General features: G+C 41.9%; 1 protein-coding gene across 2 annotated transcripts in view; it reads left to right on the forward strand.

Annotated features, from left to right (window-relative positions):
- The first annotated feature begins 8133 nt into the window (after positions 1 to 8133).
- NSUN3 (NOP2/Sun RNA methyltransferase 3) overlaps positions 8134 to 27291 on the forward strand; it is a 75028-nt gene continuing 55870 nt past the window's right edge. For both annotated transcript variants that reach the window (XM_075072794.1, XM_032795108.2), the window contains exons 1-5: positions 8134 to 8229; positions 14478 to 14581; positions 17194 to 17537; positions 18835 to 18989; positions 19628 to 19749. In XM_075072794.1, the coding sequence (XP_074928895.1) occupies positions 8140 to 8229; positions 14478 to 14581; positions 17194 to 17537; positions 18835 to 18989; positions 19628 to 19749 (815 nt within the window). In that variant the 5' untranslated portion in view covers positions 8134 to 8139. The remainder of the gene's footprint in view (positions 8230 to 14477; positions 14582 to 17193; positions 17538 to 18834; positions 18990 to 19627; positions 19750 to 27291) is intronic.

Consider the following 27291-nt stretch of genomic DNA (forward strand, 5'->3'; position numbering starts at 1 on the left):
TCTATCACGTCGCGGTAATCGGCCTCGGTAATTTCTTCAAAAGTTTCAGCCAGACCGTGGGCAATGTGCTTGCACAAGTTTATTGGGAGAGCTACTGTGGTCCTTGTCCCAGTCAGGCTAATGCAGCCGCGCCACTGTGCTGCGAGGGGTAAGGGGAGCATTGCAAGACACAGTCAAGCTGCATAGGGGCCAGGGCAGAATCCGCATTGCAGTAGAAGACCCTCCCATGCTTCCCAGGTGACCTGCAGCAGCTAGATATCTTCCAGGATAACCTGTGGAAAATGTTGAGATAGTGTTCAGAGTAGGTGCCCCCTGCAGCTATTTGCTTTCTCCAATGCACAGAAACCCCAATACAGCCCTTTACCAGTCCCCTTTACTCACCATTTCGGGGCTCCCGTGAGTTATGTGCGCTCTCTTTGGTATGGGAAAATTATGCTATTGTGAAGACTGTTACTGTGGGGGAATAACTCTGGTATAAACAATGCTGCCTCTGTTAAGTGTTGCATTTTGGCTTTACAAATGCAACCTTGAGATCTTGACTGTCCATGTTATCTCCAGCTGAGAGACTACAAAACTTCTGGAAGAAGCCGCGAAAAAGCAAAGAAGATATGCTGCAGGAAGTTATGCAGCAATCTCTCGCAGAGAATTAAAGAGCGCAGGACTGGAGGGAAAGGGAAAGCAGGATCCGCCAGAAAAAGGCAGCAAACAGGAAGAAAAGCACGAAGCAGCTGATAAGGATCCTGGAGCGCCAAGCGGACTCTATCCAGGTGCTCACAGCCATGCAGGAGAAGCACTACCGTGCCCGCCGCCCTTGTCCCAAAGCTCTTTCCCTTATGCCCCTATGTCAGCTCAAAACCCCCTTCCCCAGCTTCCAGGTTCTTACCACCACCAGCTGCCTCCAACACTTGTACGTTCACTAACCAGCCCTGAGAACTATGACCCATACCCTCTGCACTCAACCCCCATCACCATGCAGTACAGGCATCCTGAAGTGCAGCAGTCATTGCACAGCACTCTAGATAGGACATATTCAAGCCTGTGATTGTACAGTTCCCCACCACACCCCCTTGCTCTTTTAGGTTCCCAAAAAGTCGTGTGTCTGTCAATAAAGTAATTTTCTTTTCAATAAATGAATTCTTGGCTTTGAAAACAGTCTTTATTATTGCAGAAAGGCAAAGATACCTTAGCCCAGGAAAGAAACAGGCACTGCAAATCAGCTTAGGAAACACAGATTCCTGCTAACATTGTAGTAAACCACTGCACTTCACTCCCATTGCAATAGGCACAAAACATTACTTTTGGTTTTCAGGCCTCAAATTCCTCCCTCAAGGCATCCCTAATCCTTGCAGCCCTGTGCTGGGCCTCTCTAGTTAGCCTGCTCTTGCTGGCTGTGCAAATTCAGCTTCAGGTGTTGTACCTCGGAGGGTCCATGCCTGACTGAATCTTTTCACCCTTCCCTTCACAATATTATGGAGGGTTACATGCACGCAAGATATAACGCGGGATGCTGCTTCTCCCCCAAGTCCAGCTTCCTATTACAGAGATCGCAGACGCCCCTTTAAAAAAAAACCAAAAGCACACTCCACGTTCATTTGGCAATTCCAGGCTCAGCCTGTAGTTGACCGTTCCTTGCTGCTGTCAAGGCTCCCTTGTGTACGGTGTTCATGAGCCACGGCTATTAGGGGTAAGCAGGGTTTCCAAGGATCCACAATGGGCATTTTGAACGTCCCCTATTATGATCTTCCAGTCTGGGAAAAAATGTCCTGGCCTGCAGCTTTCCTGAACAGGCACATGTTCTGAAAACGACGCATGCTATGCACCTTCCGGGGGCCAGCCTGCATTAATGTCAATGAAACACCCACAGTAATCCACGAAGCGCCTGGAACCATAGAGAAATACCCCCTTCTGATTAACGTACTCGGATGCTAAGTGGGGTGGCAGCCAGAATAGGAATATGCATCCATCTATCGCACCTCCACAGTTAGGGAAACCCTATTTGTGCAAAGCCCCATCCAAAATGTCCTGCTTTCCCACGTTCCAGAGTCACGGTTCTTCTTAGCAGGATGCGATTAATGGCCTGCAAAACTTGCATCAACAACGAGTCCCAACGAGAGCGTCAACTTTCCCACTCCAAAACTGGTTGGTGCCAACTCGATCGGTTTAGCCCTGTCTGCTGTTGCCAGTCGAACGGCTTTAGGCCAGACTGCATAGCAGGGCAACGCTGCTTCGCCACAGAACAGGGCAGTCTCAAATCTCGAAAGTGTTCCCTTTGCGCTGCAGAGGGAATGGCACCTTAGCTCCTCACACGAAAGGTCAGTCGTACGCGTCACCATGAAGTGGCTTTTCTCATCCGAAACGTCTCTCAGTCATGCTTGTCATCCACTGCTCGTCATCCCAGACTTGCATGACGATGTGATCCCACCACTCAGTGCTTTTTCCGAGCCCAAAATGTGGCAGTTTCCACGGTGGTGAGCATGTCTGTGGTCTGTTGAGCACAAGAATTTGTGTCATACGCTACGCGACTCCATATCCACGGACTCCTCGTTGATACTTTGGATCTTAAGTATAGCTCAAATGCAATGTGATTGTGGCTGGAGACTATCGCAGTCAGCATATTCCTCAGCAGTTCGGGCTCCATTTCCCGCAGACTGAAATGGAACACAGAATCGCACTGCACAGAAACCGTTGAAAGATGCAAGATGGCGCCAAACGAGGGAAAAACAGGTATTGCTGGGATGAGAAGCGATGTATCATGAGGCATTAGGACAGGAAGCAGAATGACCCGCACCCTTCCCACAACCCACAGCTCCAGAATAGGAAGAGGTGCTCTGTGGGATAGCTGCCCATAATGCACCACTCCCAACACCACTGCAAATGCTGCAAATGTGGCCACGCTGCAGCACTGGTAGCTGTCAGTGTGGCCACACTGCAGCGCTTTCCCTACACAGCTGTACGAAGACAACTTTAACTCCCAGCGCGGCACACCTGCAAGTGTAGCCAAACCCTTCATTACCCACTTGCCAGCACACAGGTATACAGGAAGACTTACAAGTAAAACACACCCATCTGCAGACAACTGTCCTGGTTAATGGGAGCCATCAAGATTCCAAACCACCATTAATGGTCCACACTTTGCATAATTACAATAGGCTCTCAGAGTTCTACTTTATATTTCTAGTTTCAGATACAAGAGTGATACATTTATGCAAATAGGGTGACCACACTCAGTAGATTATAAGCTTTGTAATGATACCTTTTGCATGAAGCATATTCCAGTTACATTATTTTTGTACTCATTAGCATATTTTCATAAAATCATAGAGAGTGCAATGTCACAGTAAGATTCCAAAAAGCCTGTCTGTTTTTAAAAAGTTAAAGTAATGTATTTTAACCAAACTGCCTTTCTGACATCCTGAGAACTGTGCTGCAGACTTCCTGGTGTCTGCCACGGTGAGTGACATCAGCACCATACACTAATGAACTGATACATGTTTAGAGTGGGATGGTTCTTGCAAAATATTTATGGTATTTTATTTGATGAGTAAGGTAAACAGGAGATCAGTTCTCTTCTAGCAACAATCATTGACTTTAATGGAGTTACACTGCAGAGAACTTGGCCCTGTATGTTTTACCATGACTATTTTTATCCACTTTCAGTATCTTACAGAAGTTGATATTTAAAAAAAAAAAATATCCCCAGACCTTTTGCAGTTGATATTTGAGAGTGTATGTATAAAGCTTTATTTTGACTTCTGGCTCTTTCTCTGGGGTTTGGCTTGACTAATCTTAGACAAGCTTCTAAATGTAGTGACAGTATTTTGTAGGAGGCATGCTTTTAGTTTTTTATAAAGCTAGTCTCCCTAATGAAAAAGATGAAAATAAAGGAATTTATTGCACAAGTAATACATTTTGAAAGCCAAGTACTGTACCAGACTAGTGCAGCTCTTTTAAATCAATCCCCTATCAATTTTTAGAGGACTTGTTTAACCTATACTATTTAATATTTTCATCTTGCTTGTTTTTGTTGGTTGGTTGATTTTTTTTTTTCTGAGGCTGGATTACCAGCATACTGAAAGCATCTCGGATTTTTTTTTTTTTTTGGCTTGGTATCTGTAACCAGCACTCATTTTAATATACAGTAGAACCTCAGAGTTACAAACACATTGGGAATGGAGGATGTTCATAACTCTGAAACGTTTGTAATTGTGAAGATTTGAGCAGGAGGTCGGACTAGATAGACTCATAGACTTTAAGTCAGAAGGGACCATTATGATCATCTAGTCTGACCTCCTGCACAGTGCAGGCCACAGAATCTCACTCACTCACTCCTGTAACAAACCCCTAACCTATGTCTGATTTATTGAAGTCCTCAAATTGTGGTTTGAAGACCTCAAGTTGCAGAGGATCCTCCAGCAAGTGACCCGTGCCCCATGCTGCAGAAGGAAGGTGAAAAACCTCCAGGGCCTCTGCCAATCTGCCCTGGAGGAAAATTCCTTCCCAACCCCAAATATGGCGAGTCAGTTTACCAACTCCCCGAGGAGCTGAGCGAGCATGTGCAAGACTCACCAGCCAGCATCCAGGAAAGAATTCTCCTAGTAGTAACTCAGATCCAACATCTAACATCCCATACAGACCACTGGCATACTTACTGCTGATAATCAAAGATCAATTGCTAAAATTATTGCAAAATTAGCGTATCCCATCATACCATCCCTCCATAAACTTATCAAGCTTAGTTTTAAAGCCAGATATGTCTTTTGCCCCCACCATCTCCCTTGGAAGGTATTCCAGAACTCACTCCTCTATGGTTAGAAATCTTTATCTTCTTTCAAGTCTTACTTCCTAGTGTCCAGTTTTATCCATTGTTTTTTGTGTCCATTGGTACTAAGCTTATATTCTCTCCCTCCCTGATATTAATCCCTTGATATATTATAAAGAACATCATATCCCTCAACCTTTTTGGTTAGGCTAAACAAGCCAAGCTCTTTGTCTCCTTTCATAAGGCAGGTTTTCCATTCCTCGGATCTATCCTAGTAGCCTGCTTGAACCTGTTCCAGTTTGAATTCATCCTCTTATACTTGGAGACCAGACTGCACACAGTATTCCAGATGAGTCTCACCAGTGCTTTATATAACGGTTCTAACACCTCCTTATCTTTGCTGGAAATACCTCGCCTGATGCATCCTAAAACTGCATTAGCTTTTTTTAATGGCCATATCACCTTGGCAGCTCATAGTCATCCTGTGATCAACCAATACTCCGAGGTCCTTCTCTTCCTCTGTTACTTCCAACTGATGCGTCCCCAATTTATAACTAAAATTCTTGTTATTAATCCCTAAATGCATGACCTTGCACTTTTCACTATTAAATTTCATCCTATTACTATTACTCCAGTTTACAAGGTCATCCAGATCTTCCTGTACGATATCCTGGTCCTTCTCTGTGTTAGCAATACCTCCCAGCTTTGTGTCATCCACAAACTTTCTTAGCACATTCCTGCTTTTTGTGCCAAGCTCAGTAATAAAAAGGTTAAATAAGATTGGTCCCAAAACTGATCCCTGAGGAGCTCCACTAGTAACCTCCTCCTAGCCTGACAGTTCACCTTTCACCTCCTGAGGTCCCTTCCAAGCCTGATATTCTATGAACAAGACGTCATAGTTCTTTCAAAAGTTTACAATGGAACGTTGACCTAATACAGCTTTGAAACTTTACTATGCAGAAGAAAAATGCTGCTTTAGCTTTTTTTTAGTAGTTTACATTTAATACAGTACTGTACTGTATTTGCTTTTTTATTTATTTTTGTCTGCTGCCCAATTGTATATTTTAGATTCCAAATGAGGTGTGTGGTTGACGGGTCAGTTCATAACTCTGAGGTTCTGTTGTACACCATGTCATGAAACACGAGAAATGGAAGCTGAACAGCTGCAGTGTGAGGTCAGAAATCTCAAATGGTTAGGAGCTTTCCTAGCTCTGATTGTCCATGAGACAAGGCCTCAATCTCACATTTTTCTGTTTACACCCTTGCCTTCGCTGCTTGCACCATTACAATTTAGGATAGTAGTGGCCACTTATTTTTGGAAGAGACAGCTCTGTAAAGCTATAGGGCTGAGGTTGCCACCATGAACCCCCAGTCACTAGGATTGCTGATGAAGGGCCCTCTGTTCCCAAGAGGATCTGCTGCTATTGAGGGAATCAACCGAAGCAGACACAAATGAAGCTATTCAGAGAGACACCACAGACCGAGAGCCAGGTTCCAGATACTTATAGGAGGAGCACCCTGTGGGAGGCATATTGTGGGAAGACGTGTTACCAAGTTACCTATTTTGTCACTAGATTTAGTGACTTTTGGGTTTCCCTAGTGAGAAAATTAGTGTCAAAGTGATCACTGACAAATCTAGTGACTTTTACTGCCATTACAGTGACACTCAAAGAAGTCACCAATATGTATAGTTACAAAGTCATTCACAAGCAGTTCAATAGTGTTAATAAAATCCATTCCATGCTCTTCTTACTACATTCTGTTGCACACCCAGCCATTGTCATTACATCTCGAGTGAGCATGTCCTCAGAAGGAAGCACGTTCTAGGGCTTCTTGGGCTGAGATCGCTATAATCTACAGAGGAGGAAAAGAAGTTTGTGGAGGCTAATTAAATATTTTGCTAAAGCCATGTGCATTTTGGAAAGAGCAGCACATGAGCTGGGGCTTGTTTTTACCCAATGTAAAAGCAGCAAAGAGTCCTGTGGCACCTTATAGATTAACAGACGTATTGGAGCATGAGCTTTTGTGGGTGAATACCCACTTCATCGGATGCATGTAGTGGAAAAACCAGATCCAGACTAACACGGCTACCCCTCTGATACTTTACCCATTGTGTTCTTTTTCACTGCGCCATAGTAGATGGCACAACCTTTGATGCAGAGAAAGATGGCTAATGAAGCAGTCTGGGTGGAAGAAGCAGGTTAGCCAGCAAGGAGAGCCACATGGATGGAAGATGGGTTGGGATGAGACAGGGCCATGTGCCTCAGTGGGGGGCGGGGGGCACCATGCCCCCAGGAATTAAGCCCTTACTACAGGATCAAAGGTGGAGCTAGCTTGATTTCAGTTCCCCTTTCCTCGGCTTGGCCTGGGGTTACCTGCCCAGCTGTTTTCAGAAATGAAACCCTGGAAGCAGGGCGGGGGGTGGGGTCCAGCTAGCAAATTCTTGTTTTTAAATCTACTTTCTTGGCTCCCTACAGAGCCGAGCTCAGGTCAGGCAACTGTCCTCTTACTCCTGGCTTGGGCCCTCCCTTTCACTAACCTGTCTACTCAAATCCAGGCTGGCAAGAAACGGAGGCTCAGCTGAAATGAACCAACCGCAGCACCAGTCATTCTGGGCAGCAGTGTACAGAGTGCCCTTCCCAATGAGCAGAGGGCTGCAGTTTCCTTCAAGCAACAGAATATAGTAAGAAGAGCATAATAGATACTGTTGACCTTCTTGTGAATGATTTTGTGACTATAGTTGCCTGTGTGATGTGTGTATGTTGAATTCTCTGGAAGTTTTGTTCGGTGACATTTTTGACTCTTTTTGAGTGCTTAAACAGCTACATCTAGTAACCTTTCAGGGTTTTACCTGGTGCCTTCATGCTAGGTGGAGTCGGCAACTGGGACTGAGAAGTCAACTGATTGCGGTGGTGGAGAGGGAAGATGTTCGCATGCTGGGTGGGGAATTCCTCTTCCTGTGAGTTTGGAGGGTGAGGGGAAACTGCCCTGTGAAAGTGAGTGTGGCAGACAGATTTTGACAGCAGGAATGAGAATTCAGTTGTGAGGTGCTGCTTCCTGCAAGCAAGGACAGTAGCTTGGCCAGGGATGATGACACACCACGGGGCAGCTGCGTGTGCAAGGGCGCCAGGAAAGGAGGTGCTCAGTGAGATGGCCTGTCAGTCAGCTTCGGCACTTGGTGCCTCAGCCTCATCAGTGCATCGTCACTGCCTTTCTCCTGGGCAAAGGCCACGCGGCCTCTCCTCCGCAGCCCCCTGTCGCCGCGGCCCCTGAACGAGCTCAGCTCAGCCCCTCCCCATACGTGGGGGCGGCTCCGGTTGGCTCTGAGCCCCTCCCCCGAGCCGCTGCGCACACGCCGGGGGTCCCACCGCCCCTTCGCCATGTGGCTGCTGCGCGCCCCAGCCCGGCTGCGCCGCCAGCTCGCTGCCTCCTGTGGGCTGCGGGGGGGCCCTTCCCTGGCGCGGGAGCAGGTGAGAGGCGGGGGGGGGCCGGGCCTTGTGCAGCCGGAAGAGACAGGGACAGCTGCGCGGGGTGGTAGCGAAAGCTATTGGCTGGCAGTAGGCAAACAGCCCAGGAGAGTGGGGAAGGGCCCAGGCCCCCTGGCCAAGAGCCGTTCTTCCTGACCCACTGCTGCTGCCCCATTGCAGCCCCAGGCTGGCAGGCGACACGGTCTCCTCTCTACAAAGAAGCGCAAAAGAGCCAAGAGTCAGGAGTGAATTTGGTGGGGTGTAGCAATCACTCAACCCAGGGAGATGTTCGTGGGCACGTGGGGGTTCAAGAGAGGAGAGCAGCGGGAGGGCACAACACCACTTCTCTCCCTGACTTTCTCCACCTTTCCCCTCTTCTCCATGATTGCTGTAGTGAGAGCCCCTCCCAGGGTTGTCATGTCCACTGCCAGACTTGCAGAATATTTGGTGGTTTGTTTTATTTTTAAAGTGCTAGTTCCTGGGGTTGACACAACTTTGGTGTTGATTTCAATTTCTTTTTCATGTCCTTAATGATTAGGGCCCAGCCAAATTCACGGCTATGAAAAATGCATCAGGGACTGTGAAATCCAGTCTTTTTTGTTGTTTGAAATGGTTGTGGGTTTGGTAAGCCACTCTGATGATTTTTTAGAGTTTGACTCATGATTTTTGAATGCTGTATGTTGGCAATGATACACTGGGTAAAGATAGCTGTCTTTAACATCACATGATTTTGCTCACAGTTTTCCTGTGAGCAGTGGTTCCCAACCGTAGGGACTAATCTGGGGCTAGTGGGGGTGATATCACTCAGTTTGAGAACCGCTGCTATAGTTACAGACTCAGACTTTAAGGTCAGAAGAGATCACCATGATCATCTAGTCTGACCTGCACATTGCAGGCCCCAGAATGTCATCTGTCCACTCATGTAATAGACCCCTAACCTCTGGCTGAGTTATTGAAGTCCTCAAATCATGGCTTAAAGACTACAGTTACACAGAATCCACAGGTAAAGTCATACAGAATCCACCATTTACCAATGTAACTCCCTGGGTGGATATTCTTCTTGCAGAAAAAGAATGTCCACACAGACAGTCATAATGGTATAATTATTATAGGTATGCTGGAAAATTTCCATGTGTAGACAAGCCCTGAGAAAGGAGGTGGAGAAAAAGCTACTTGAAACTAGTGGTTCATGATTTTTTAAAACAGTTTTATGGTTTTGGAGGGCCCTGACTTTTGACTCCTGAAGGAATTCTGCGCCAAAAAAATAAAAATGATGCCTACAATATTTTAAAATTCTGCAAAGTTCTGCAAATTTTATTTGTCAATAAATAAATATGGAGGCTCCAGCATGGCAATGGGGAGCACTGGTCACTGGCTGCATTGAGGTGGGAGAACGCCCTGAAGGCCCCACATCCCCTGGCGCAGGAACTCAGCAATGGGACTGCACCCAACCCTACATAATGCAAGGGCTGAGCCTTCCCCAGAAACATACCTAGGCCCTGCTGTTCTGTGCTAGGTGCAACAGGTGCAGGTGGGCAGGCTCAGCCCAGCAGGATACAAGTGTGGAGGGGCTTAGTGGGGGAGGATCCAGGTGTGGTGTGAGGGGTTTCTGTGTGGGGCAGTCTGGATGTGGGCGGCTCAGTGGGACATCTGGATGCACAGGGGCTTGTTGTGGGGTTCCTGGTGTAGAGGCAATGGGTCTCTGCAGGGGATCCAAGTGAAGGTGGTTGGGGCTCAGCGGGGGGGAGGGGGGTAGGTGGTCTGAGTGCTAGAGGAGTGGGGTGTGATTGGATGGGGGTTCAACTGTAGCTGGTGGGGGCTCAGCATGGGGTGTGTGGTGAGACGGGGCTCAGCGGTGGGATCTGGGTGCTGGGGAAGTGAGGTTTGATTGGGTGAGGGTCCAGGTGTAGCTGGTTGGGGCTCAGTGGGGAGGGGATTGGAGAAGGGGAGCCCATTGTGGGGGGGAGGTCCTGTATAGGGAGGTAGGGCTTGTCAGGGTGAGGGTTCGATGGGCCTACTTAACAGGGGAGCCCCAGCTGCTGCCAAGGGGACGCAGCATGCTGGGCTCCTGCTTGCCCTTGAGATTCCCCTATCACCTTCCCATCTCCTTCCCCTCACTCCCACATTTCCCCCCCCGCCCTATTCCACTCCCTTTTTCTTCCCCACTGCCTCTCCCCCCTACCCCCTAAATTAGCTGTTACCACTCAAGAGAGAGATCTTAGAGTCTTTGTGGATAGTTTTCTGAAAACATCCACTCAATGTGCAGTGACAGTCAAAAAAGCGAATGGGAATCATTAAGAAAGGGATAGATAATAAGACAGAAAATATCATATTGCCTCTATATAAATCCATGGTGTGCCCACATCTTGAATACTGTGTGCAGATGTGGTGTTCCCATCTCAAAAAAGATATATTGGAATTGGAAAATGTTCAGAAAAGGTATGGCTTCCATATGAGGAGCGATTAATAAGACTCGGACTTTTCAGCTTGGAAAAGAGATGACGGGTGATACAATAGAGATCGATAAAATCATGACTGGTGTGGAGAAAGTAAATAAGGAAGTGTTATTTACTCCTGATAACACAAAAACTAGGGTCACCAAATGAAATTAATAGGCAGCAGGTTTAAATCAAACAAAAGAAAGTTTTTTTTCACACAATACACAGTCAACCTGTGGAACTCTTTGCCAGAGGATATTGTGAAGGCCAAGATTATAACAATGTTCAAAAAAGAACTAGATAAATTCATGGAGGATAGGTCCATCAATGGCTATTAGCCAGAATGGGCAGGATGGTGTCCCCTAGCCTCTGTTTGCCAGAAGCTGGGAATGGGCGATGGGTGTATCACTTGATGATTACCTGCTCTGTTCATTCCCTCTGGGGCACCTGGCATTGGCCACTGTTGGAAGCCAGGATACTGGGCTAGATAGACCTTTTGTCTGACCCTGTATGGAGCAGGTCCACAGAATTTCCTCAGGAGTAGATTTTTGAATGCTTGGGGTTGGCAGTACTGAGAAGTGCAAGAAGATTAAAAAACAACATAAGCAGTGAAAGTAAACTACTCATTTGTGGACTTTTTAAATGTAAGATATTATTAGTAAGCCTTCTAGGTTCTATTTTTATGTGTAATTTTTGTTTATTTTTAATTTGATAATGCCTATGAGTATTAGACTTAATACAAACAGAAGTCATCTGGCTTTATTCTCTCTCTCCCTCCACCTCCACTCCCCCTCCATTTTTAATAGTTGGCCAGAAAATAGAAAAAGTGGTCTTGACAGGTTTTGGTCATCTTCACTTCTGTGTGCTGTCAAAAATATTCCAATCAGCTCTGATATTGTGGGTCCCATTTCTGCATAGAGCACCCTGTGGACAGACCCACATTGACTTCAGAGGCATTGTGTAGGCCCTGTGGTCCACCCACGTGCAAGTCTGGGGCCTTAAGCTCTAACACCACAGAACTAGCAGGTTAAGAAATATAGTAGGTGTATCCCAGCTCCTGTGGGTATCAGGGCACTTCTCTCTACCTGCAATTTGGTCCTAAATTATAACATCTAAAATCTAATCCAACCCACTGGGTACAAAGATTTGCAAACGGTAGCCAGTTATTATAAATGATTGTGTTTTTATTCTCCTTGTTCTATACTTCAGGGCTCCTATGCTTGCTTTTCATTGGGTCCTTATAAGTACATTTCTACCCTGAAAAGTGACATAATAAAAATGGTTTCAGAGTAGCAGCTGTGTTAGTTTGTAGCCGCAAAAAGAACAAGTGTACTTGTGACACCTTAGAGACTAACACATTTATTTGAGCATAACCATATGCAGTATGCCACCCTGATTTTAAATAAGACTTAATATGCAAGTAATTTTTTCTTCCTACATGCCAGTCCCACATAGGTACTTTATGTTCTGAGGAAGAAAAATCTGTAACAGTTTTCCCATAAAAATATAATTGCATCATTACTGGAAACAAGTACAACCGTTTCTAGTGTAGATACATAGCCTGACAGTCAGACTCTGCTCTTTTGTATTATCACCAGTGATAGAGATTCTGCTGGCCTAATTATGTTCTCAACTATACCTGTTAACTTCAAATTATATTTTCAGTGATGCATGTGCAGCCCCAATATCCTTCTCTGTAAAATAATAATAATCTGAAAAATTTGGTTATGGTGGTTCCATGGTTCAGTCAATTTTCCTGCTTAAAGATGATCTACAAAGCGTGTGCGGGGAGGGGAGGCCGGAAAAAGAATATGTTGGTGCTGGTTTTTATTTTTGTATCTCTATGAGATATGAAGAAGACCTGGAAAAAATGAATTTTTTTCTTCAGTTTATTTTCTTGGCTTTTTTTATATCTTAGAAGTATTGTTTTGCTTTCTCGCTTTTTGCTGGAGGTCTCCTTGCTGAGCTGCAGAACTGGAAAGAGAAGTTTTTATATCTGTTAATTGAAAGCACAGGAGTATTGACACTTTGGCCAAGAGATTTTTCCTCCTAATTGTGTGTTAGGTGTTTTTGTTAACACACATGCTTAGTGAAGGTCCACAAACAAAAGCAACATTATAAACAAGCTGTCTAAATATCCCTTCTCCTTTCAGTTGCTCAAGCTTCACTGCCATCATGGGTTTGATTTACTAATCCAACTAGTTCTCCAGTCATCTGTAGTCTTCCAAGTGAAATGGAACACAGGACCTCAATTCTATTTAAAAAAAACAAACAATGCCCCCCAGTCCTTCCTCTTTTAAAAGCACTTTTCCTTCCAACCTTTTAGTCCACCTCTTTATATAGCTTAAAGAATACTTCGGGGGGAATTCTGCACCAGAATTCATGTCACTGGCACATTTCTTTGCTTCCCCAAATAAAAATGCTGGGGAAACAAAAGGAAGCTGTAAGAGTGCTCATGCGCCGCCCCCCGCCCCCCAGCAGTTGGGCACCTAGTTTCATGCCCCTGGACCAGCCTGTGAAGAGGTAAATCACTGCAGGGAAGGGCTCACCTACTTGTCCCAGCTGGGCTGGGGGTATGGTAGGATGGGACTTCCTCTTCCCCTGCAAGGAGTGGCTGAGGAAACCTCCCCCAGCTGCAGGAAGCTCTGTATATCCCTCCCCCGCTTCCTGCCCTCATTGCTCCTAAACTGCAGGAGGAGGAGTCACTGTATGGGGATCTGCTGTCCCATCTGCCCAACCCCCATGCATCTGGACCCCTGCATATCCAGACCCCCACAACAAACCTCAACCCCTCACACCCAGAATCCCCTCACCAAGTCCCCCAGCCACATACCGCATCTAGCCAAACCCCATGCTCCCAGACCTGCTCTGCCCCCGGCCTGCCCCCACTGCACCCCCACTGAGCCCAAAACCGTGCATCCAGACCCTTGTCAAGCCCTTCCTCCCTGCATCCAGACCTCCAACACTTCACCCAGACCATTCCCCGTGTCTTGGAGGGCGAGGGCTGCAGGGTGGTCTCCCACCTTCATGCAGCCAGTGGCCTGTGCTCCTCACTGCCATGCTGGAGCCTCCACATTTATTTATTCATGAACAAAATATGCAGAATTTTTATCGTTTTGGCACAGAATTCCCCAAAAAAGCAAAAAAGAGCACAAACCCAGTGTTTTCCTTTGCAGATCTTCTTTAAATAACTTAATCTGGTATAGAAGCACGAATATCTGTCTCAGTGGATTGTTTCTGCAGAATTAGTCCCTAAACATTGCTAGGAATTTCCTTTGTGTATGTAAGTAAAACAAACAAAACGTACAGTTGAATTAATTCCACCATTCTTATTCACTCCTAGAAGAAAGCAGTTGCTATAACTCTTCAAAGCAGGATAGGATTCCATATGACTTGCAGAAGGATACACTTTAACTTCTATCTTTTAGTCAGAGACATTGAGAGGGATTCCTTTGCAGATGCGCTAATTTTCTAGGGCTATAATCTCCTTAATGATGGTTAGTTTATTTTGCTCCTGGTATGTTGGCGCCCCAGGATCCTTTTAATGTATTTAGTAGTCACAGGGAGGGAGCATCGTGAGCATACAGTTTGGATGATTTGCTCACAGGTCAGGAGAGATGTATTCACACATCTTATTTTACAGAGGTCTCCAAATTTCCTGTTGCCAGCCACGAAAACATGTATACCATGCCCATCAGTGGGGTACCTGAGCACCTTAATGTCATTAATCCAAACGCATGTCTTTAAAATCTGATGTACTGCAATCTTTGGCTAATAGCTTTTCATGGCGACTTTTGCCCCCCTCTCTCTAAGGTGAAATCAGAAGGGAAGCCTCAAAAACAGATCTGCCAAGTTGTTCTGGATCACTTTGAGAAGCAATACACGAAGGAGCTGGGAGAGGCATGGAGCACAGTCAGGTTATTTTTTCTCTTTTCATTACCCCATAAAATAACTGCAAAGAACTGTATAGAATTCATACAAACTGGACATTGTGCTTTTGATTATTTTATGGATAAACTAAGATACCAGGAATGATAGATGAGCACTGTCTTCAATAATTCCAGTTAAGCATCTGGGAAATAAGGGAATGTGCAGGAAAGATCACATTGCTTGATGTAGAGAGACAGTTTAGGTGACATGACCCTTTTATTAACATATGGAATCTTATCTTTTCATTCTTGATGGGACATTATCCCACTTGGACAAACCCCTCAAGGAATTGAAAATATAAAGACTGGATGTCTTCTCCATAAGCGTAACTCACTCAGTTTCCACTTAGTTGTGGAAAGAAAAAGAGACAATATTATGAGCTGAAAGCTAAGTATTAGTCATAGCCTTGAATTGCTTCATCAGTGAGTGCCATGATGATCTTCAAGACAGACTTACAAACTGGAAAAACAGTTAAAATGAGGAAATATTTCATAACAAAACACCTTTTATTATTTTTATCTTTAAGGGTTTTAATGTGTCTGAATAATGTCAAAAAAGCAAAACAATTGTGAATATAGCCAATTTAAAAAAAAATAAGACAGACAAATCCTTAGTCTCTGTAACGTTCCACGATAAGTAAAGAGAAACATATTTTTTCCGTTTCTCCTCCTCCCTCCTGATTTCCTTTCTTCTTTCTGTTCTTTCTTCCTCACAATACTTAGAGCCAAATTATGGTCTGGCTGAAGTCAATGGGATTTTTGTTTTGACTCCAATAGCACCGGGATTTGGCCTATGGAAAGCCTTTAGGGTTAAAGGAGGGAGGTGCATCAGTGAGTTTCATATTTTATATTTCCTGTAGCCATTTATTGAAAAATGAGGAAACAATAATTATATCAGAGACAGTAACCAAAAAATGATCAAATGAACTTCAGAAATATTCACAATATAAAGGAGAAATCCCTTCAGTTACAGAACAAACAGTAGCTTGATTTACCATTAATATACACCTCTACCCCGATATAATGCTGTCCTCGGGAGCCAAAAAATCTTACCGTGTTATAGGTGAAGCCGCGTTATAGTGAACTTGCTTTGATCTGCCGGAGCGCGCAGCCCTCCCCCCCCCGAACACTGCTTTACCGTGTTGTGTCCGAATTCGTGTTATATCGGCGTAGAAGTGTATTTATTTCCCTGGGTACTTTTCTAAGCTCTGCTTGATTACAATAACATTCTCTCACTATTTAGCTTCTTCTCCTGCTACATCCTTGGGTGAGATCATTATCCCTATCTTACAAATGGGGAAACGGAGTCAGATAGAAATTACGTGACATCTCCAAGATACTTCAGAAGAGCTTTCACAGTTTACATAACTGAAGATCTGCCCCTTAGAGGTAGAGTTGGAGAACATTGTTTTCTAAATTGGCAGGATGGTAATAGTTCCCATTAGATAGTTTTCTACTAGCATGTGGGCAGGACCAAACCATAATGGGATAGAGCTGCAAAATATTTTAGAGTAAGTCGGACCCTATTATCAAACATATCATTTTCAAACACTTCAAACTCTCTGTCGTCATTGGCTAGTCAAATTGTTAAAACACAGATCCTTTTGAATTGTTTTCTAAGCGTTTCAAAGAATATTGGGGAACCTAATAAATAAACAGATTTGAATCTGATTTATTTGGTAACTTTCCCTAGTGTTAAAAGACCATCTGTAATGATTATTTTTTGTTTTGTTTGCTTGTTTATTTTCAGAAAACTTCTTCAAAGAAGATTGTAATGGATGTTGGATTAAGTGTGTTTATTTTGGTGCCCATTTGATCTACTCTTAGAGTCATTTTTTAGTTTTATGGATTCAGTTAGTCAGTTTCAGTCAGATCAGCCCATGGTGTGACTTATGTCTCCCAAAATGTAAATGCTAACAAAGCCCTGTTGGGTTTATTTTTACAAAGACTGCAAAAAGGGATTCCAAATCAGCAAATACTGTTATCCTTTTCAAAGAAAACCAAACACATAAAACTCCCCTTCCTCCCCCAGCCCCCGATTTCAGACATGAAAATTTCATTATTTGCAGAGACCGTTTACCATGTGATAAGTTTTACTATGAAGTAAAATACCTTTTATTTCTGAGAATCACAGTATTATACAATGATTATTGAAGAATACATGAAGGGTTGATTTAAAAGAGCAAGGTGAAAGATTAATTGGGAGCAGCATTGGGTTTTTTGTTTCTCTCTTTTTTTCTAATGAGTTCTCAGCTTCTGTATGTTTGTATACTCCTGAGTTTCTGTGTATAAAAATAATGGAAGTGAACCAAGTGTTCCGTCGTACCCTTTCTCTTGACATGAGAACAAAGGGATATTTCATGACATTTAAAACTATAGAAGAAAATACTCTATTACATAATTCATAATTAACCTGTGGAAATGAACTCAAAACCACTAGAATACGCTTAAAATATCATAACTGTGGACGAGCACAAAACCTAGCTGTGGTGTTTGCTTTAATTCCCTGAGATGAAGGGCTTGCTACATTATGGAGACTTAACTGTAACTGCCACTTATTAAATATAATTCTTATTTGTTTTTCCTTTTTAAACCTCCAGGGAGGTGCTCACATCACCATTGTGCTGGCAATATGCTGTTCTGCTTAATAAATTCAGCTATTCCTCTGAACTGGAGAACAACTTACATTTGAAGGGGTATCTTAGTCTCTTTCAGGAAACCTTACCCTATCTCCCAGGATCATTAAAATGTTACATTAGTAGAACTCCTGGGAGATTCCCTGCACAAAAACACCAGATCGGTAAACTCAAGGAGTATTATCTGCTGAATGCTGCTTCACTTCTGTCAGTGCTGGCACTGGAAATAAAGGATGGGGAAAGGGTTTTGGATATGTGTGCTGCTCCAGGCGGTAAATCAATAGCTATGCTGCAGTGTGCTTGGCCAGGTAATGTATTTTATTGTTATGCAATTAAAATACAGAAATCAGGTTCCAGATGCAGTTATCAAAGTTATTTGAAGGCATGTTTGGGTCTGTCATGACATTAAAAATCAGTTTAAAGAGGACACTGTACTGAGTAGATTCAGATTGTTAAATCAGAATATTGTGGAGTCAGTTTGTCCTAGTATTAATGAGGACAAAAATCTGGACATGTTAATATGTAAATTGGCTTCATATTAAAGCAGATTAAAAAACCATAAACTGAGTGGTACTGCTTTTTCTTCCTGTCTAGAATGCACTCCATGTATTGTGTACTGCTGCCAGGCATGTTATTGTAACTGTAAATTAATCACAGAGTTCTTAGCACAGGAAAACAACCTTTTTCCAAGTGTCAAATGTTTTTACACCTTTGTGATAATACGATATGTTAATTGCACAGGGTTGGCTGGACAAGATCATAAAGCAACCTCAGGATGTGTAGATGGTGCGTAAAAGGGATGGGCCCAGATTCATTAAACAGAGTGAGAATCTTTGGAGAAGGGAGTACCAGTGCGAGGGGGTTGTTCTACACCTTAGCTGTAAGGGGATCAAATTGTTGGCAAAGGAAATGAATAAGCTTTAGGAGGATGATTTCAACCAAAAGAGAGTGACTGTTATGGTACACATAGGTCATATACACAGCCCGCTATGGTTCTTGGGGTGTCAGAAGGTCCTAAAGGCAAGGAAAATGAATGGGAGTATTGAGTATCTAAGGGCAAGAGCAGGAGGAAAATGAGATGCTGTTGCTTGGACCAATGCCTGTACATAGCAAGGTTTAATCTGAATGGGTAATTGTCATGGGTATAGTGCTAAAAATAAAAAGAGCAAGTGTGTTTATGTCAATACTAGTAGGTTACAGCCTCTGGTAGGTGAGGAATTGAAATGCTTTGGGAACATAAGATGAAGACCAAGCTTGTGATAAATTAAAAAATGACGTGCATTATCCTTATAGCAATAGAAAGATCTCAGAAAAATACTCGTACCACTGCTCCTTGAATATGGGTTACCGTTTTAAGTTTGTTTTACTGTGAAAGTTTTGCACTCTGTAGGTATTTATTACTAAATATTATGGATCATCTTTTAGGAGCATGTTGACATTTTATTAGGGTTTATAAAAATCCATTAGTATTGTAAAATGTGCAGTAACATAAGCACATACATTATAAACTCTGGCAATCCCAGGGAAATACTGAAACATCTGTAATTGTAATGTCTAATATGTATAGAAATGTAAGAGCACTGATTCAAAATAATTTGTGTTTAGGTCATCTTCACTGTAATGAGTATGATAGTCTGAGATCAAAGTGGTTGAAACAGACACTAGAATCCTTCATCCCAGAGCCCCTGATGAATTTAATTACTCTCTCTGAACTGGATGGGAGACAGATTGGAGACCTCCATCCTGAATTGTATGACAAGGTAGCACCATTTTATGTTGGCAAGCTGATGGAATTAAAATGATACTTTTATTGTTCTCCTCCTTCCTTTCCTGCTGTAACCTGACCTGCTCTGTAGCTATTTGACCATGTCCTGCGAAATGCTCATGAAGTGAAGATGAAACTTTTTATTTTAATGTTAAAACTTATTCTCCATTTGATGGCCCTTCTGATTTGTCTGGGAGGAGTCTACTGAGCTGACCACATGTTTTCTGCATACTTTAATCTTGAACTGATGAGACTTTGTGCATATGTTACATGATGATGCTTATTGACTCATCCCATTGAATGATGAATAATACACAGCCGTTAGTACTCTAACATTTAAATAGGTGAATAAGCAAGAGAGATCGGGTGGGAGCCATTCAAATGGATGAGAATTATAATAATATTGATGGTATTCATGGTGCAGTAATTAGGGTGGGGGTTTTCTCAGAAATGCACAAGAACGGTAAAACATTTTAAATTGTTTTTTTTTCATGCTTCTAAAAAGCAAAAAATGATGCTTTAAATTTCTACAGAAATTATTTTCCAATACTTTCCAATCAGGTGCATTGCACAGATAGTTAACTTCTTTACAGTTAATACTTTTGTTCATTCTTTTACTCATTGGCTGTACAGGTACTGCTGGATGCTCCGTGTTCAAATGACAGAAGTTGGTTATTCTCTTCTGATATTCAGCAGGCTACACTTAGACTCATCCAAAGGAAGGAGTTATCTTCTCTACAGGTACAGCTACTAAGGTGAGAAGTGGAAAGAAAAGCTGTTTAAGAAGCCTTCTCATGATTAAATTAAATAATATTGTGGCAAGATTTGGTAACAACCAAATCTAAATTTCATGTACAGTACTCCTTCCACTCGATAAGTGCAGAATGTAGCATTGTTAAATTTAAAGGTACATAAGAGTTAATGTAGAGCTATTTAAATGTAGAACTGCAATATAAACACCAGGGTCCAAATTCTCAACTGACATACAGCCCATGCCACTCTGTTGACTTCATTAAGAGTGCATCCTCATGTAATACTTGGCCTCAATTGCAAAATGATTCAAAGCACCCTGCTATGATACAGAAACAAACACAGGGAGCACCTAAAAAGTTCATTGTGGCCTTAGAGGTATTTTTGATTGTGGCCGTGTTCCACATTTTAAGCGGAGGTTGGAGTATGGTTTATAATTGTTTTTAAAAAACATTTTCTAAAGCCTGCGTACCCCGCAAGAATCCCTTTCAATGAAGTGGTCCGTACCCATGTCCAATAGTGAAAGTTCTGATCAGGCATTTTTCTCTGTTACTTTTCAGCAGAATTATCACTTGAAGTTCACTTTTAGGCTAATTTGATGACAAAAATGCCAGTCAGTGATGGTTACCGCTAGAGCTGTCACACTAGATCTCAGATTGTTCTGCCTCTCTGTGTTATTTGGACTGTTTCCAGGAGGAGCGTAAGGGCCCAGTGTTGTCCACACTTATACACACGAATTCCATAGGTTTACCCATGTGAGCAAGTGCGTTTGCAGGATTGAACCATAAGTTTTTAGCTGTCTGTGTTGCTGCTGCAGAATTGTTACACCTTTTCAGTGTTTGAGGCACATGCCTATAAATCAGAAGTTAAACAGCAATACAAATGGTAGTGTTTATCACAATTTAATCCAAATCAGGCTTGTTGTATATTTTACTTGAAAAGGAATTTCATTCCTGTACAAGGTTCTAGGTCAGCACTATGGAAAACTGAAGCCCTTTCTTTATCCAGAGCATGCGAAACAGCAATGCAAGCTTCCCCACAATATCTGCGATACATGAGGGTCAAGGGGGCGGCGGTACCTTCCTGTGATGGACACCCAGCCAGCCAGTTAGTTGTAAAATCTCTCCTGGTCTGTTCTCTGCTTGCTTTACCCACAGGTAAAGAAAATGAATGGGCACCTGACCAAAAGAGCCAATGGGAAGGTAGAACGTTTTAAAATTGGGAAAGAAACTTTCCCTTTGTCTGTTGTTCTCTGGGCTTCAGGGACACGGAGCCATAATGCTGTAAGCAGCTTTAAGCCAAGTATGATTTTAGATTATCAATTCATACCTGGAACCTACTTATCTGGAGCCTTGGATATGTAAAACAAATTAGGGAATGTCTAAAAAGACGCAATTAGGGTTTATTTCTTATTGACTTGTGGATTCCTCTGTACTAACCCCAAATGCTTTTGTTTGCTTATAACCTTTAAGATGAACCTCCAAGAAAACTAGTTTGAGTGCTTGATTTTCAGAATTGCTCTTTTAAAATTTATCAATAGCCTAAGTTCCAGATGTATTTTCTTTCTTTTTGTTTTTAATAAAATTTACCTTTTTTAAGAACAGGATTGGATTTTTGGTGTCCTAAGAGGTTTGTGCATATGTTGTTTGATTAGCTGGTGGCAACAGGTAATTTCCTTTGTTTTCTTTTTCAGCTCTTCCCGGTGGGGTGGGATGTGTGTCTGAAAGGGCTTGAGGGTACCCCACAGGGAGGAATTCCCAAGTGCTCCTTCCTGGGTCCAAGGGTTTGGGGTTTTTTGCATTTTGGTGGTGACAGCATTTACCAAGCCAAGGTCTGAGAAAAGCTGTAATCTTGGGAGTTTAATACAATCCCGGAGTGGCAAGTATTAATTTTTAGAATCCTTGCGGGCCCCCACTTTCTGCACTCCGGGTGACAGAGTGGGGATTCAGCCTTGACAATACCTTTCAGATTTAGTTTGACTATATTTTGTTGAAAAAGGAATAGTGCTGAAAGTTTATTATTTAGTTTTTGCCTCCAACTACATGAAAATTAATATTTTTTTCTTATTAATGCCTTTTGGTTTACTATTAATACAACTGTTATCCTTGTATATGTGTTATAGAAAATAATTTTTAAAAGTTGAAACAAACAATTAAATAATGCAATATGGTATAATAAATGAACATGTTTTTGGAGATGGGTTAAAGAAGAATTATTTTTCTTTCCAAAAAATAGTTTCTGCAGCAGTATGTTGTTTTATAGCTATTGAGCAAACACTAAACTTTTAAATGCGCACAATGATTCGCTTCAGAAGTATCCAGCTGTCAAGGCAAATTGAGAGAGGAATAAAGCAATGGTTTTTTTTAAAGAGTGTTTTTTATGGAAGGCTCCATAGGAACAGTGTGAAATACTTTTGCATGACTTCCAGAGAAAAAAGGCCTCCCAGAAACCTATGATTGATAACAGAAATATGAGTGTCTTATTGCAGTAATGCATCATGTCACCCATTTCCTTTGAAGAAATCAATCACATTTGAAACACTGACCTCCTTCAGTTTTATCTTTTCAATATTTGACATGTAAAATCTAATTTGTGAACTTCTAGCAAAAGGAAGCGTACATCATTCATTGAAATTTTCCAAATTTGTATAAATCATTCTGGATTATAATCCTGATGTAGGAAACTCTTGACAGCAGGAACCTGGTTTTTAAAAAAGCAAACCAAAAAAGTGCCTGTCACCCCAAATAATATTTAATACAATTATCCTTAAATCTAGAAGAGAAAAACATCACATCTGCTGAATGTGCTGTGAACTAGCCTCAAACAGTAGCAGCAACAAACATTTGGATTTGTGAGGACAATACATTTTTGATCTGAATGTTAGTATAGCTTTCCTTCCAATGGGCTCAATGAGACTGTACATTCAACAACGTATGCACTGTAATTTTTCACTTGTCTGGATTTTGGAATTTAGGGAGTACATCGTTTTTATTAGGCTCCTGTTGTCAGGAGTATGTCAAGGATTAAGATTCAGCAAGGTATTTAAGCATGTGCATAGTCCCAATGAGTTCAGTAAATGGTTTAATAATGCTTTGGATTTCTATAGTATCTTTTATCTCAGGAAGCTTTACAGACACGAATTCTCACAACACCTCATCAAGAAAAAGGATGAAACAGTGTCAGGGAGAAACTAAGTGACTTGTGCAAGGCGGGTCAGCAATTCAGTGGCAGCAATAATAATAGAATGCAGTTCTACTCACTGTCAATTACTGCTCTGATGGCCTGTGCGTGATAAGATTGAGGAACATAAGAACAGCCATTCTGGGTCAGACCAAAGGTCCATCCAGCCCAGTATCTTGTCTGCCGACAGTGACCAGTGCCAGATGCCCCAGAGGAAGTGAATCTAACAGGCAAAGATCAAGTGATCTCTCTCCTGCCATCCATCTGCATCCTCTGACAAATAGGCTAGGGACACCATCCCTTACCCATCCTGGCTAATAACCATTAATGGATTTAACCTCCTTGAATTTATCTAGTTCTTTTTTAAACCATGTTATAGTCCTAGCCCTCACAACCTTCTCAGGCAAGGAGTTCCACAAGTTGACTGTGCGCTGTGTGAAGAGAAACTTCCTTTTATTTGTTTTAACTGAGTTCAAATCGTGGCTCTAATAGAGATTTTACCTTTGATCTTGAGCAACTTGTTTAAAGTGTCTACCTCAGTTTCCCTAACTGTAAATCAGGGATAAATACCTATCTACTTCAGAGATTTTATTAGGATTAATTAGTTCTTTGTAAAGGCTGAATATTTACTTTGTTTAGCTGTAATTCTTAAATATAGAAGGAAGGAGAATAACAACAAAATGGATGAAATGCAAATGAAATAAATTAATATTGTCAGGTCAAATTTGGCCCAATATTTGTGATTTTAAAAAAAATCAACTTTCAAGTTAAGGTATAGAAATACAGAACCAAACAACTGTAATTCCTCCTTGTAGTAACAATTGTGATGACTGTACAATTATGATTACTGTATAATAGTGTTTGCAGGCCCAGATTAGATTGAACTGTTTTTTTAAAGGCAAATTTGATTTTTTCCCCTCTTTTTTGCTTTATGATGTCATTGCACAGCAGAGCTAAGGTTATTTGGACCAAAATTAATTGGTAATACTTCAAAAAATGTAGCCAGTGCTCAGGATTTCAGTGCATTTTAACTGGATAGGAAGCGTGAAGAGTCTGCATTATTCTGATCATTTGATACAGAAAAATGTTTTGACACAGAATGCTAAATTTCTTAAAGGCCTTATTTTAATTTTAAGTCACTCATTGATTTATTTGTAAGCTTTTGGAATATTCATCTTTTACTCAGAGTAAGAGGTGAAAATTTGGAGAGTACACACTGTATTCTTTGTAATGAAGTGTTTGAAGTGCTGTACGCAATTCAGCCTTAACTATGGAGCTGTGACAGGTACTCCATAATGTGTATTTTTATTATTACTGTTGTGCAACTGAAGTGCTGTAGTGCAGTATTGTGTATGTGCTTGTGTGTATATATAACTTCAATTTTGTTATGAATATTGGTAATAATATGGTAATTGAAATGGTTTCGGTTAGCATCTCTTTTTGTAAGCTGGGAGGCTTACAAAAAATAATAAAAATGAGTGAGTGAATTCAGAAACATAGGGAATTAATAGCATTAGTTAAACCCAGGTTCAAATAGGTAGCTGCCGCACAAGCTTCCTCAAAAGCTTCTGGTCCGTGTTACTCTTGCTGCTTCAGTCCTAGGCTTCTCCTGAGCAGAAATTGCTGATCATGCAGCCACGCTACATGATGGCTTAGAGATCTACACAAATGGGTGGACTAGGATTAGCTCACCATTTGCCCCTGTGTCATAAGATAGACTTTTCAGCGCAGTTCTCCAGGTGACTAGCTAATACGGTAACCTAATATTCCACCTAACCTGCACTGTCCCCTTGAGTCCAGCCTTTTGAAAATATTCCTTCTTCTGAAAGAGAGTGAACAGACTACTGCTTGTCAAAACACAGCTATTATATGTTTATCTGCTTTCGCCAACAGTTGAAAAATAGTGATGTGGTCTCACTAAAGAATTGATTCATTTTTAATGAAAAATAGCATTTAATATGTAGTAAATGTTGTACATTACCAGATATATTTCCCCCTCAAAATTTCTAGGTTATTTGCACGTTTCCATTGAAGTGGTGAATGTGCTTAACATGATTGGAAATAAACTGCAGCGCTTCTTTCCTTTCATTTTCATTTTTTTATCATGCTTTCCGTTCAGACAGAGGATCTGTCTCTATGTGAATAGGTAAAATACCTTATTTTTTACTAGAGCAGCATCCAGTAATGCAGAAAAGATTGTTTTAATTTCTTACCTTTTTTTCTGGGAGTTATAATTCACTCATTTTATTGCTTTGGGCAGTACAAGGTACACAGATCACTATACAAGGTCCTAACCCACGTGAATTTTCTCTCGATGCTTTCTTTAAACTTAAGAGAAAAACAAGACTCTTTTTTTCACTTTCACATTTTTTTTGAAAGCCTCTTGTTTAAAAAAAAAAAATCTTGCTATTTATTGCTGCCTTCTGGTGTTTTCAAAGACAGAGCTTGAACTCTTCTTCCGTATGTTGCTAAAGAGGGTCTGATTTCTCTGATTACATGTACAGTAGTACAGTAGAACCTCAGCCTTATGAATGCCTTGGGAATGGAGGCTGTTTGTAACTCTGAAATATTCTTTCCAAAGTTTACAACTGAAGATTGACTTAATACAGGTTTGAAACTTTACCATGCAGAAGCAAAATGCTGCTTTTAACAATCTTAATTTAAATGAAACAAGCACAGAAACCGTTTCCTTGTCTTGTCAAATGTTTTTTGAAACTTTCCCTTTATTTTTTTAGTAGTTTATGTTTTACACGGTACTGTACTGTATTTGCTCTTTTTTAAATCTCTGCTGCTGCCTGATTGTGTATTCTTGGTTCCAAATGGGGTGTGTGGTTGATTGGTCAGTTTGTAACTCTGGTGTTCATTAACTCTGCGGTTCTACTGTATCCATTTCACACAAGCCTTTCCTCGCAGTTATTTGTCCCTCTTTAGTCAGATGATTGCTGTGGTCCTCATGCACTAAGACACTTAAGCATGTCCTTAATTTTAAGCAAATGAGTAGTCCCCTTGAAGTCACGTTTCATTCTGTTAACCAGATAAGGTCTGATCGCCAGTGGGGATTTGCTCTTATTTTAGCCATCAGCAACAACCTGTCATCAGTGTATCTGCACCAGCAGAAACCCCAGTGTAGCCAGGGTAAAACTCCTATAAGTGACAATTAACAGTAGTGAATTTACTCCAGAAAATAAATTTATTTCACAAAATCTGTATCTCAGTGGTCTGATTAGCTCAAGAGAGCAGCAGTTGGATATAGGGCTCTTCACCTTTAGCTCTTCCATTCAAGTCCAGCTGAAGTCAGTAGTGACAGTACGCCGCTACCTCGATATAACGCCACCCGATATAACATGAGTTTGGATATAACGCGGTAAAGCAGTGCTCCAGGGGGGCGGGTCTGCTCACTCTGTTGCATCAAAGCAAGTTCGATATAATGTGGTTTCACCTGTAACGTAGTATGATTTTTTGGCTCCCAAGGACAGCGTTATATCGAGGTAGAGGTATATTACTATATAAAGACCTCAGTGATGTGTGTAAATTGGTTAATTTCCTAATGAACAAGTGTGTGTTTATGTCACAAAAATATTGTACTTGGCATTAATTTGACACTGTTGTTAGTCTCAGCAGAGAGGCCAAGAACTGGGGAGTGAACAAAATTTATGGGGTATGTCTACACAATTAAAAGCTCAGGGACCCTCCGACTTCGCAGGGTTCTAGAGGCCAGGTTTCAGCTCAAGTCTGAATATCTGCACCACAGTTAAACAGCCCATGAGCCCGAGTCAGCCAGCAGGTGCCAGCCGCGGGCTTTTAATTGCCATGTTGACATACCCGTGGTTGTCAGCAATGGTGTTTCAGTGCACGGATAGGGCACGTGGGCAGGATTGTACTGTGGAGTTTTCAGTCTTCTGGGGTGTCAGTTTGCTGCTTTTCACCAGTCCTACGTTTAGTAGAAAAAGGGAAAAGAATGGAAGGTTAGCATCTTTGTTTTTCAGTCTGAAAAGACTGAAAAATCTAGTTTATCTCTATAAACCGTAACTTTCACTGTAGGTGAAAACTGACTGCATAGGTAAGTGGTTACATATGAAATTTTCTTATAGAAAGCCCTAACATCCATCATTATAGAGTGGGGTTTTCAAAGGCCCTTATGTGACTTAGAAGCATAAATACCAAGTAGATTTGGTCAAAAGTCGGCATTTCTCATCTGTGGGAAATTCCGAAGGGGAAAACTCATTCCATTTTGGAACAAAGGGTAAAAAAATTCAAAATATCTGATGGAAGGGAAAATTCCCCCAAATTTAATTTTGAAATAATTAAAACTGTTTCAAAAAATTCTAAACAAAATTGACCCTCGGCGCCCAAGCTCAGATTTCTGA

Source organism: Chelonoidis abingdonii, chromosome 1 (genome assembly GCF_003597395.2).
Source record: "Chelonoidis abingdonii isolate Lonesome George chromosome 1, CheloAbing_2.0, whole genome shotgun sequence".
In the NCBI taxonomy this organism is placed as follows: Eukaryota; Metazoa; Chordata; order Testudines; family Testudinidae; genus Chelonoidis; species Chelonoidis abingdonii.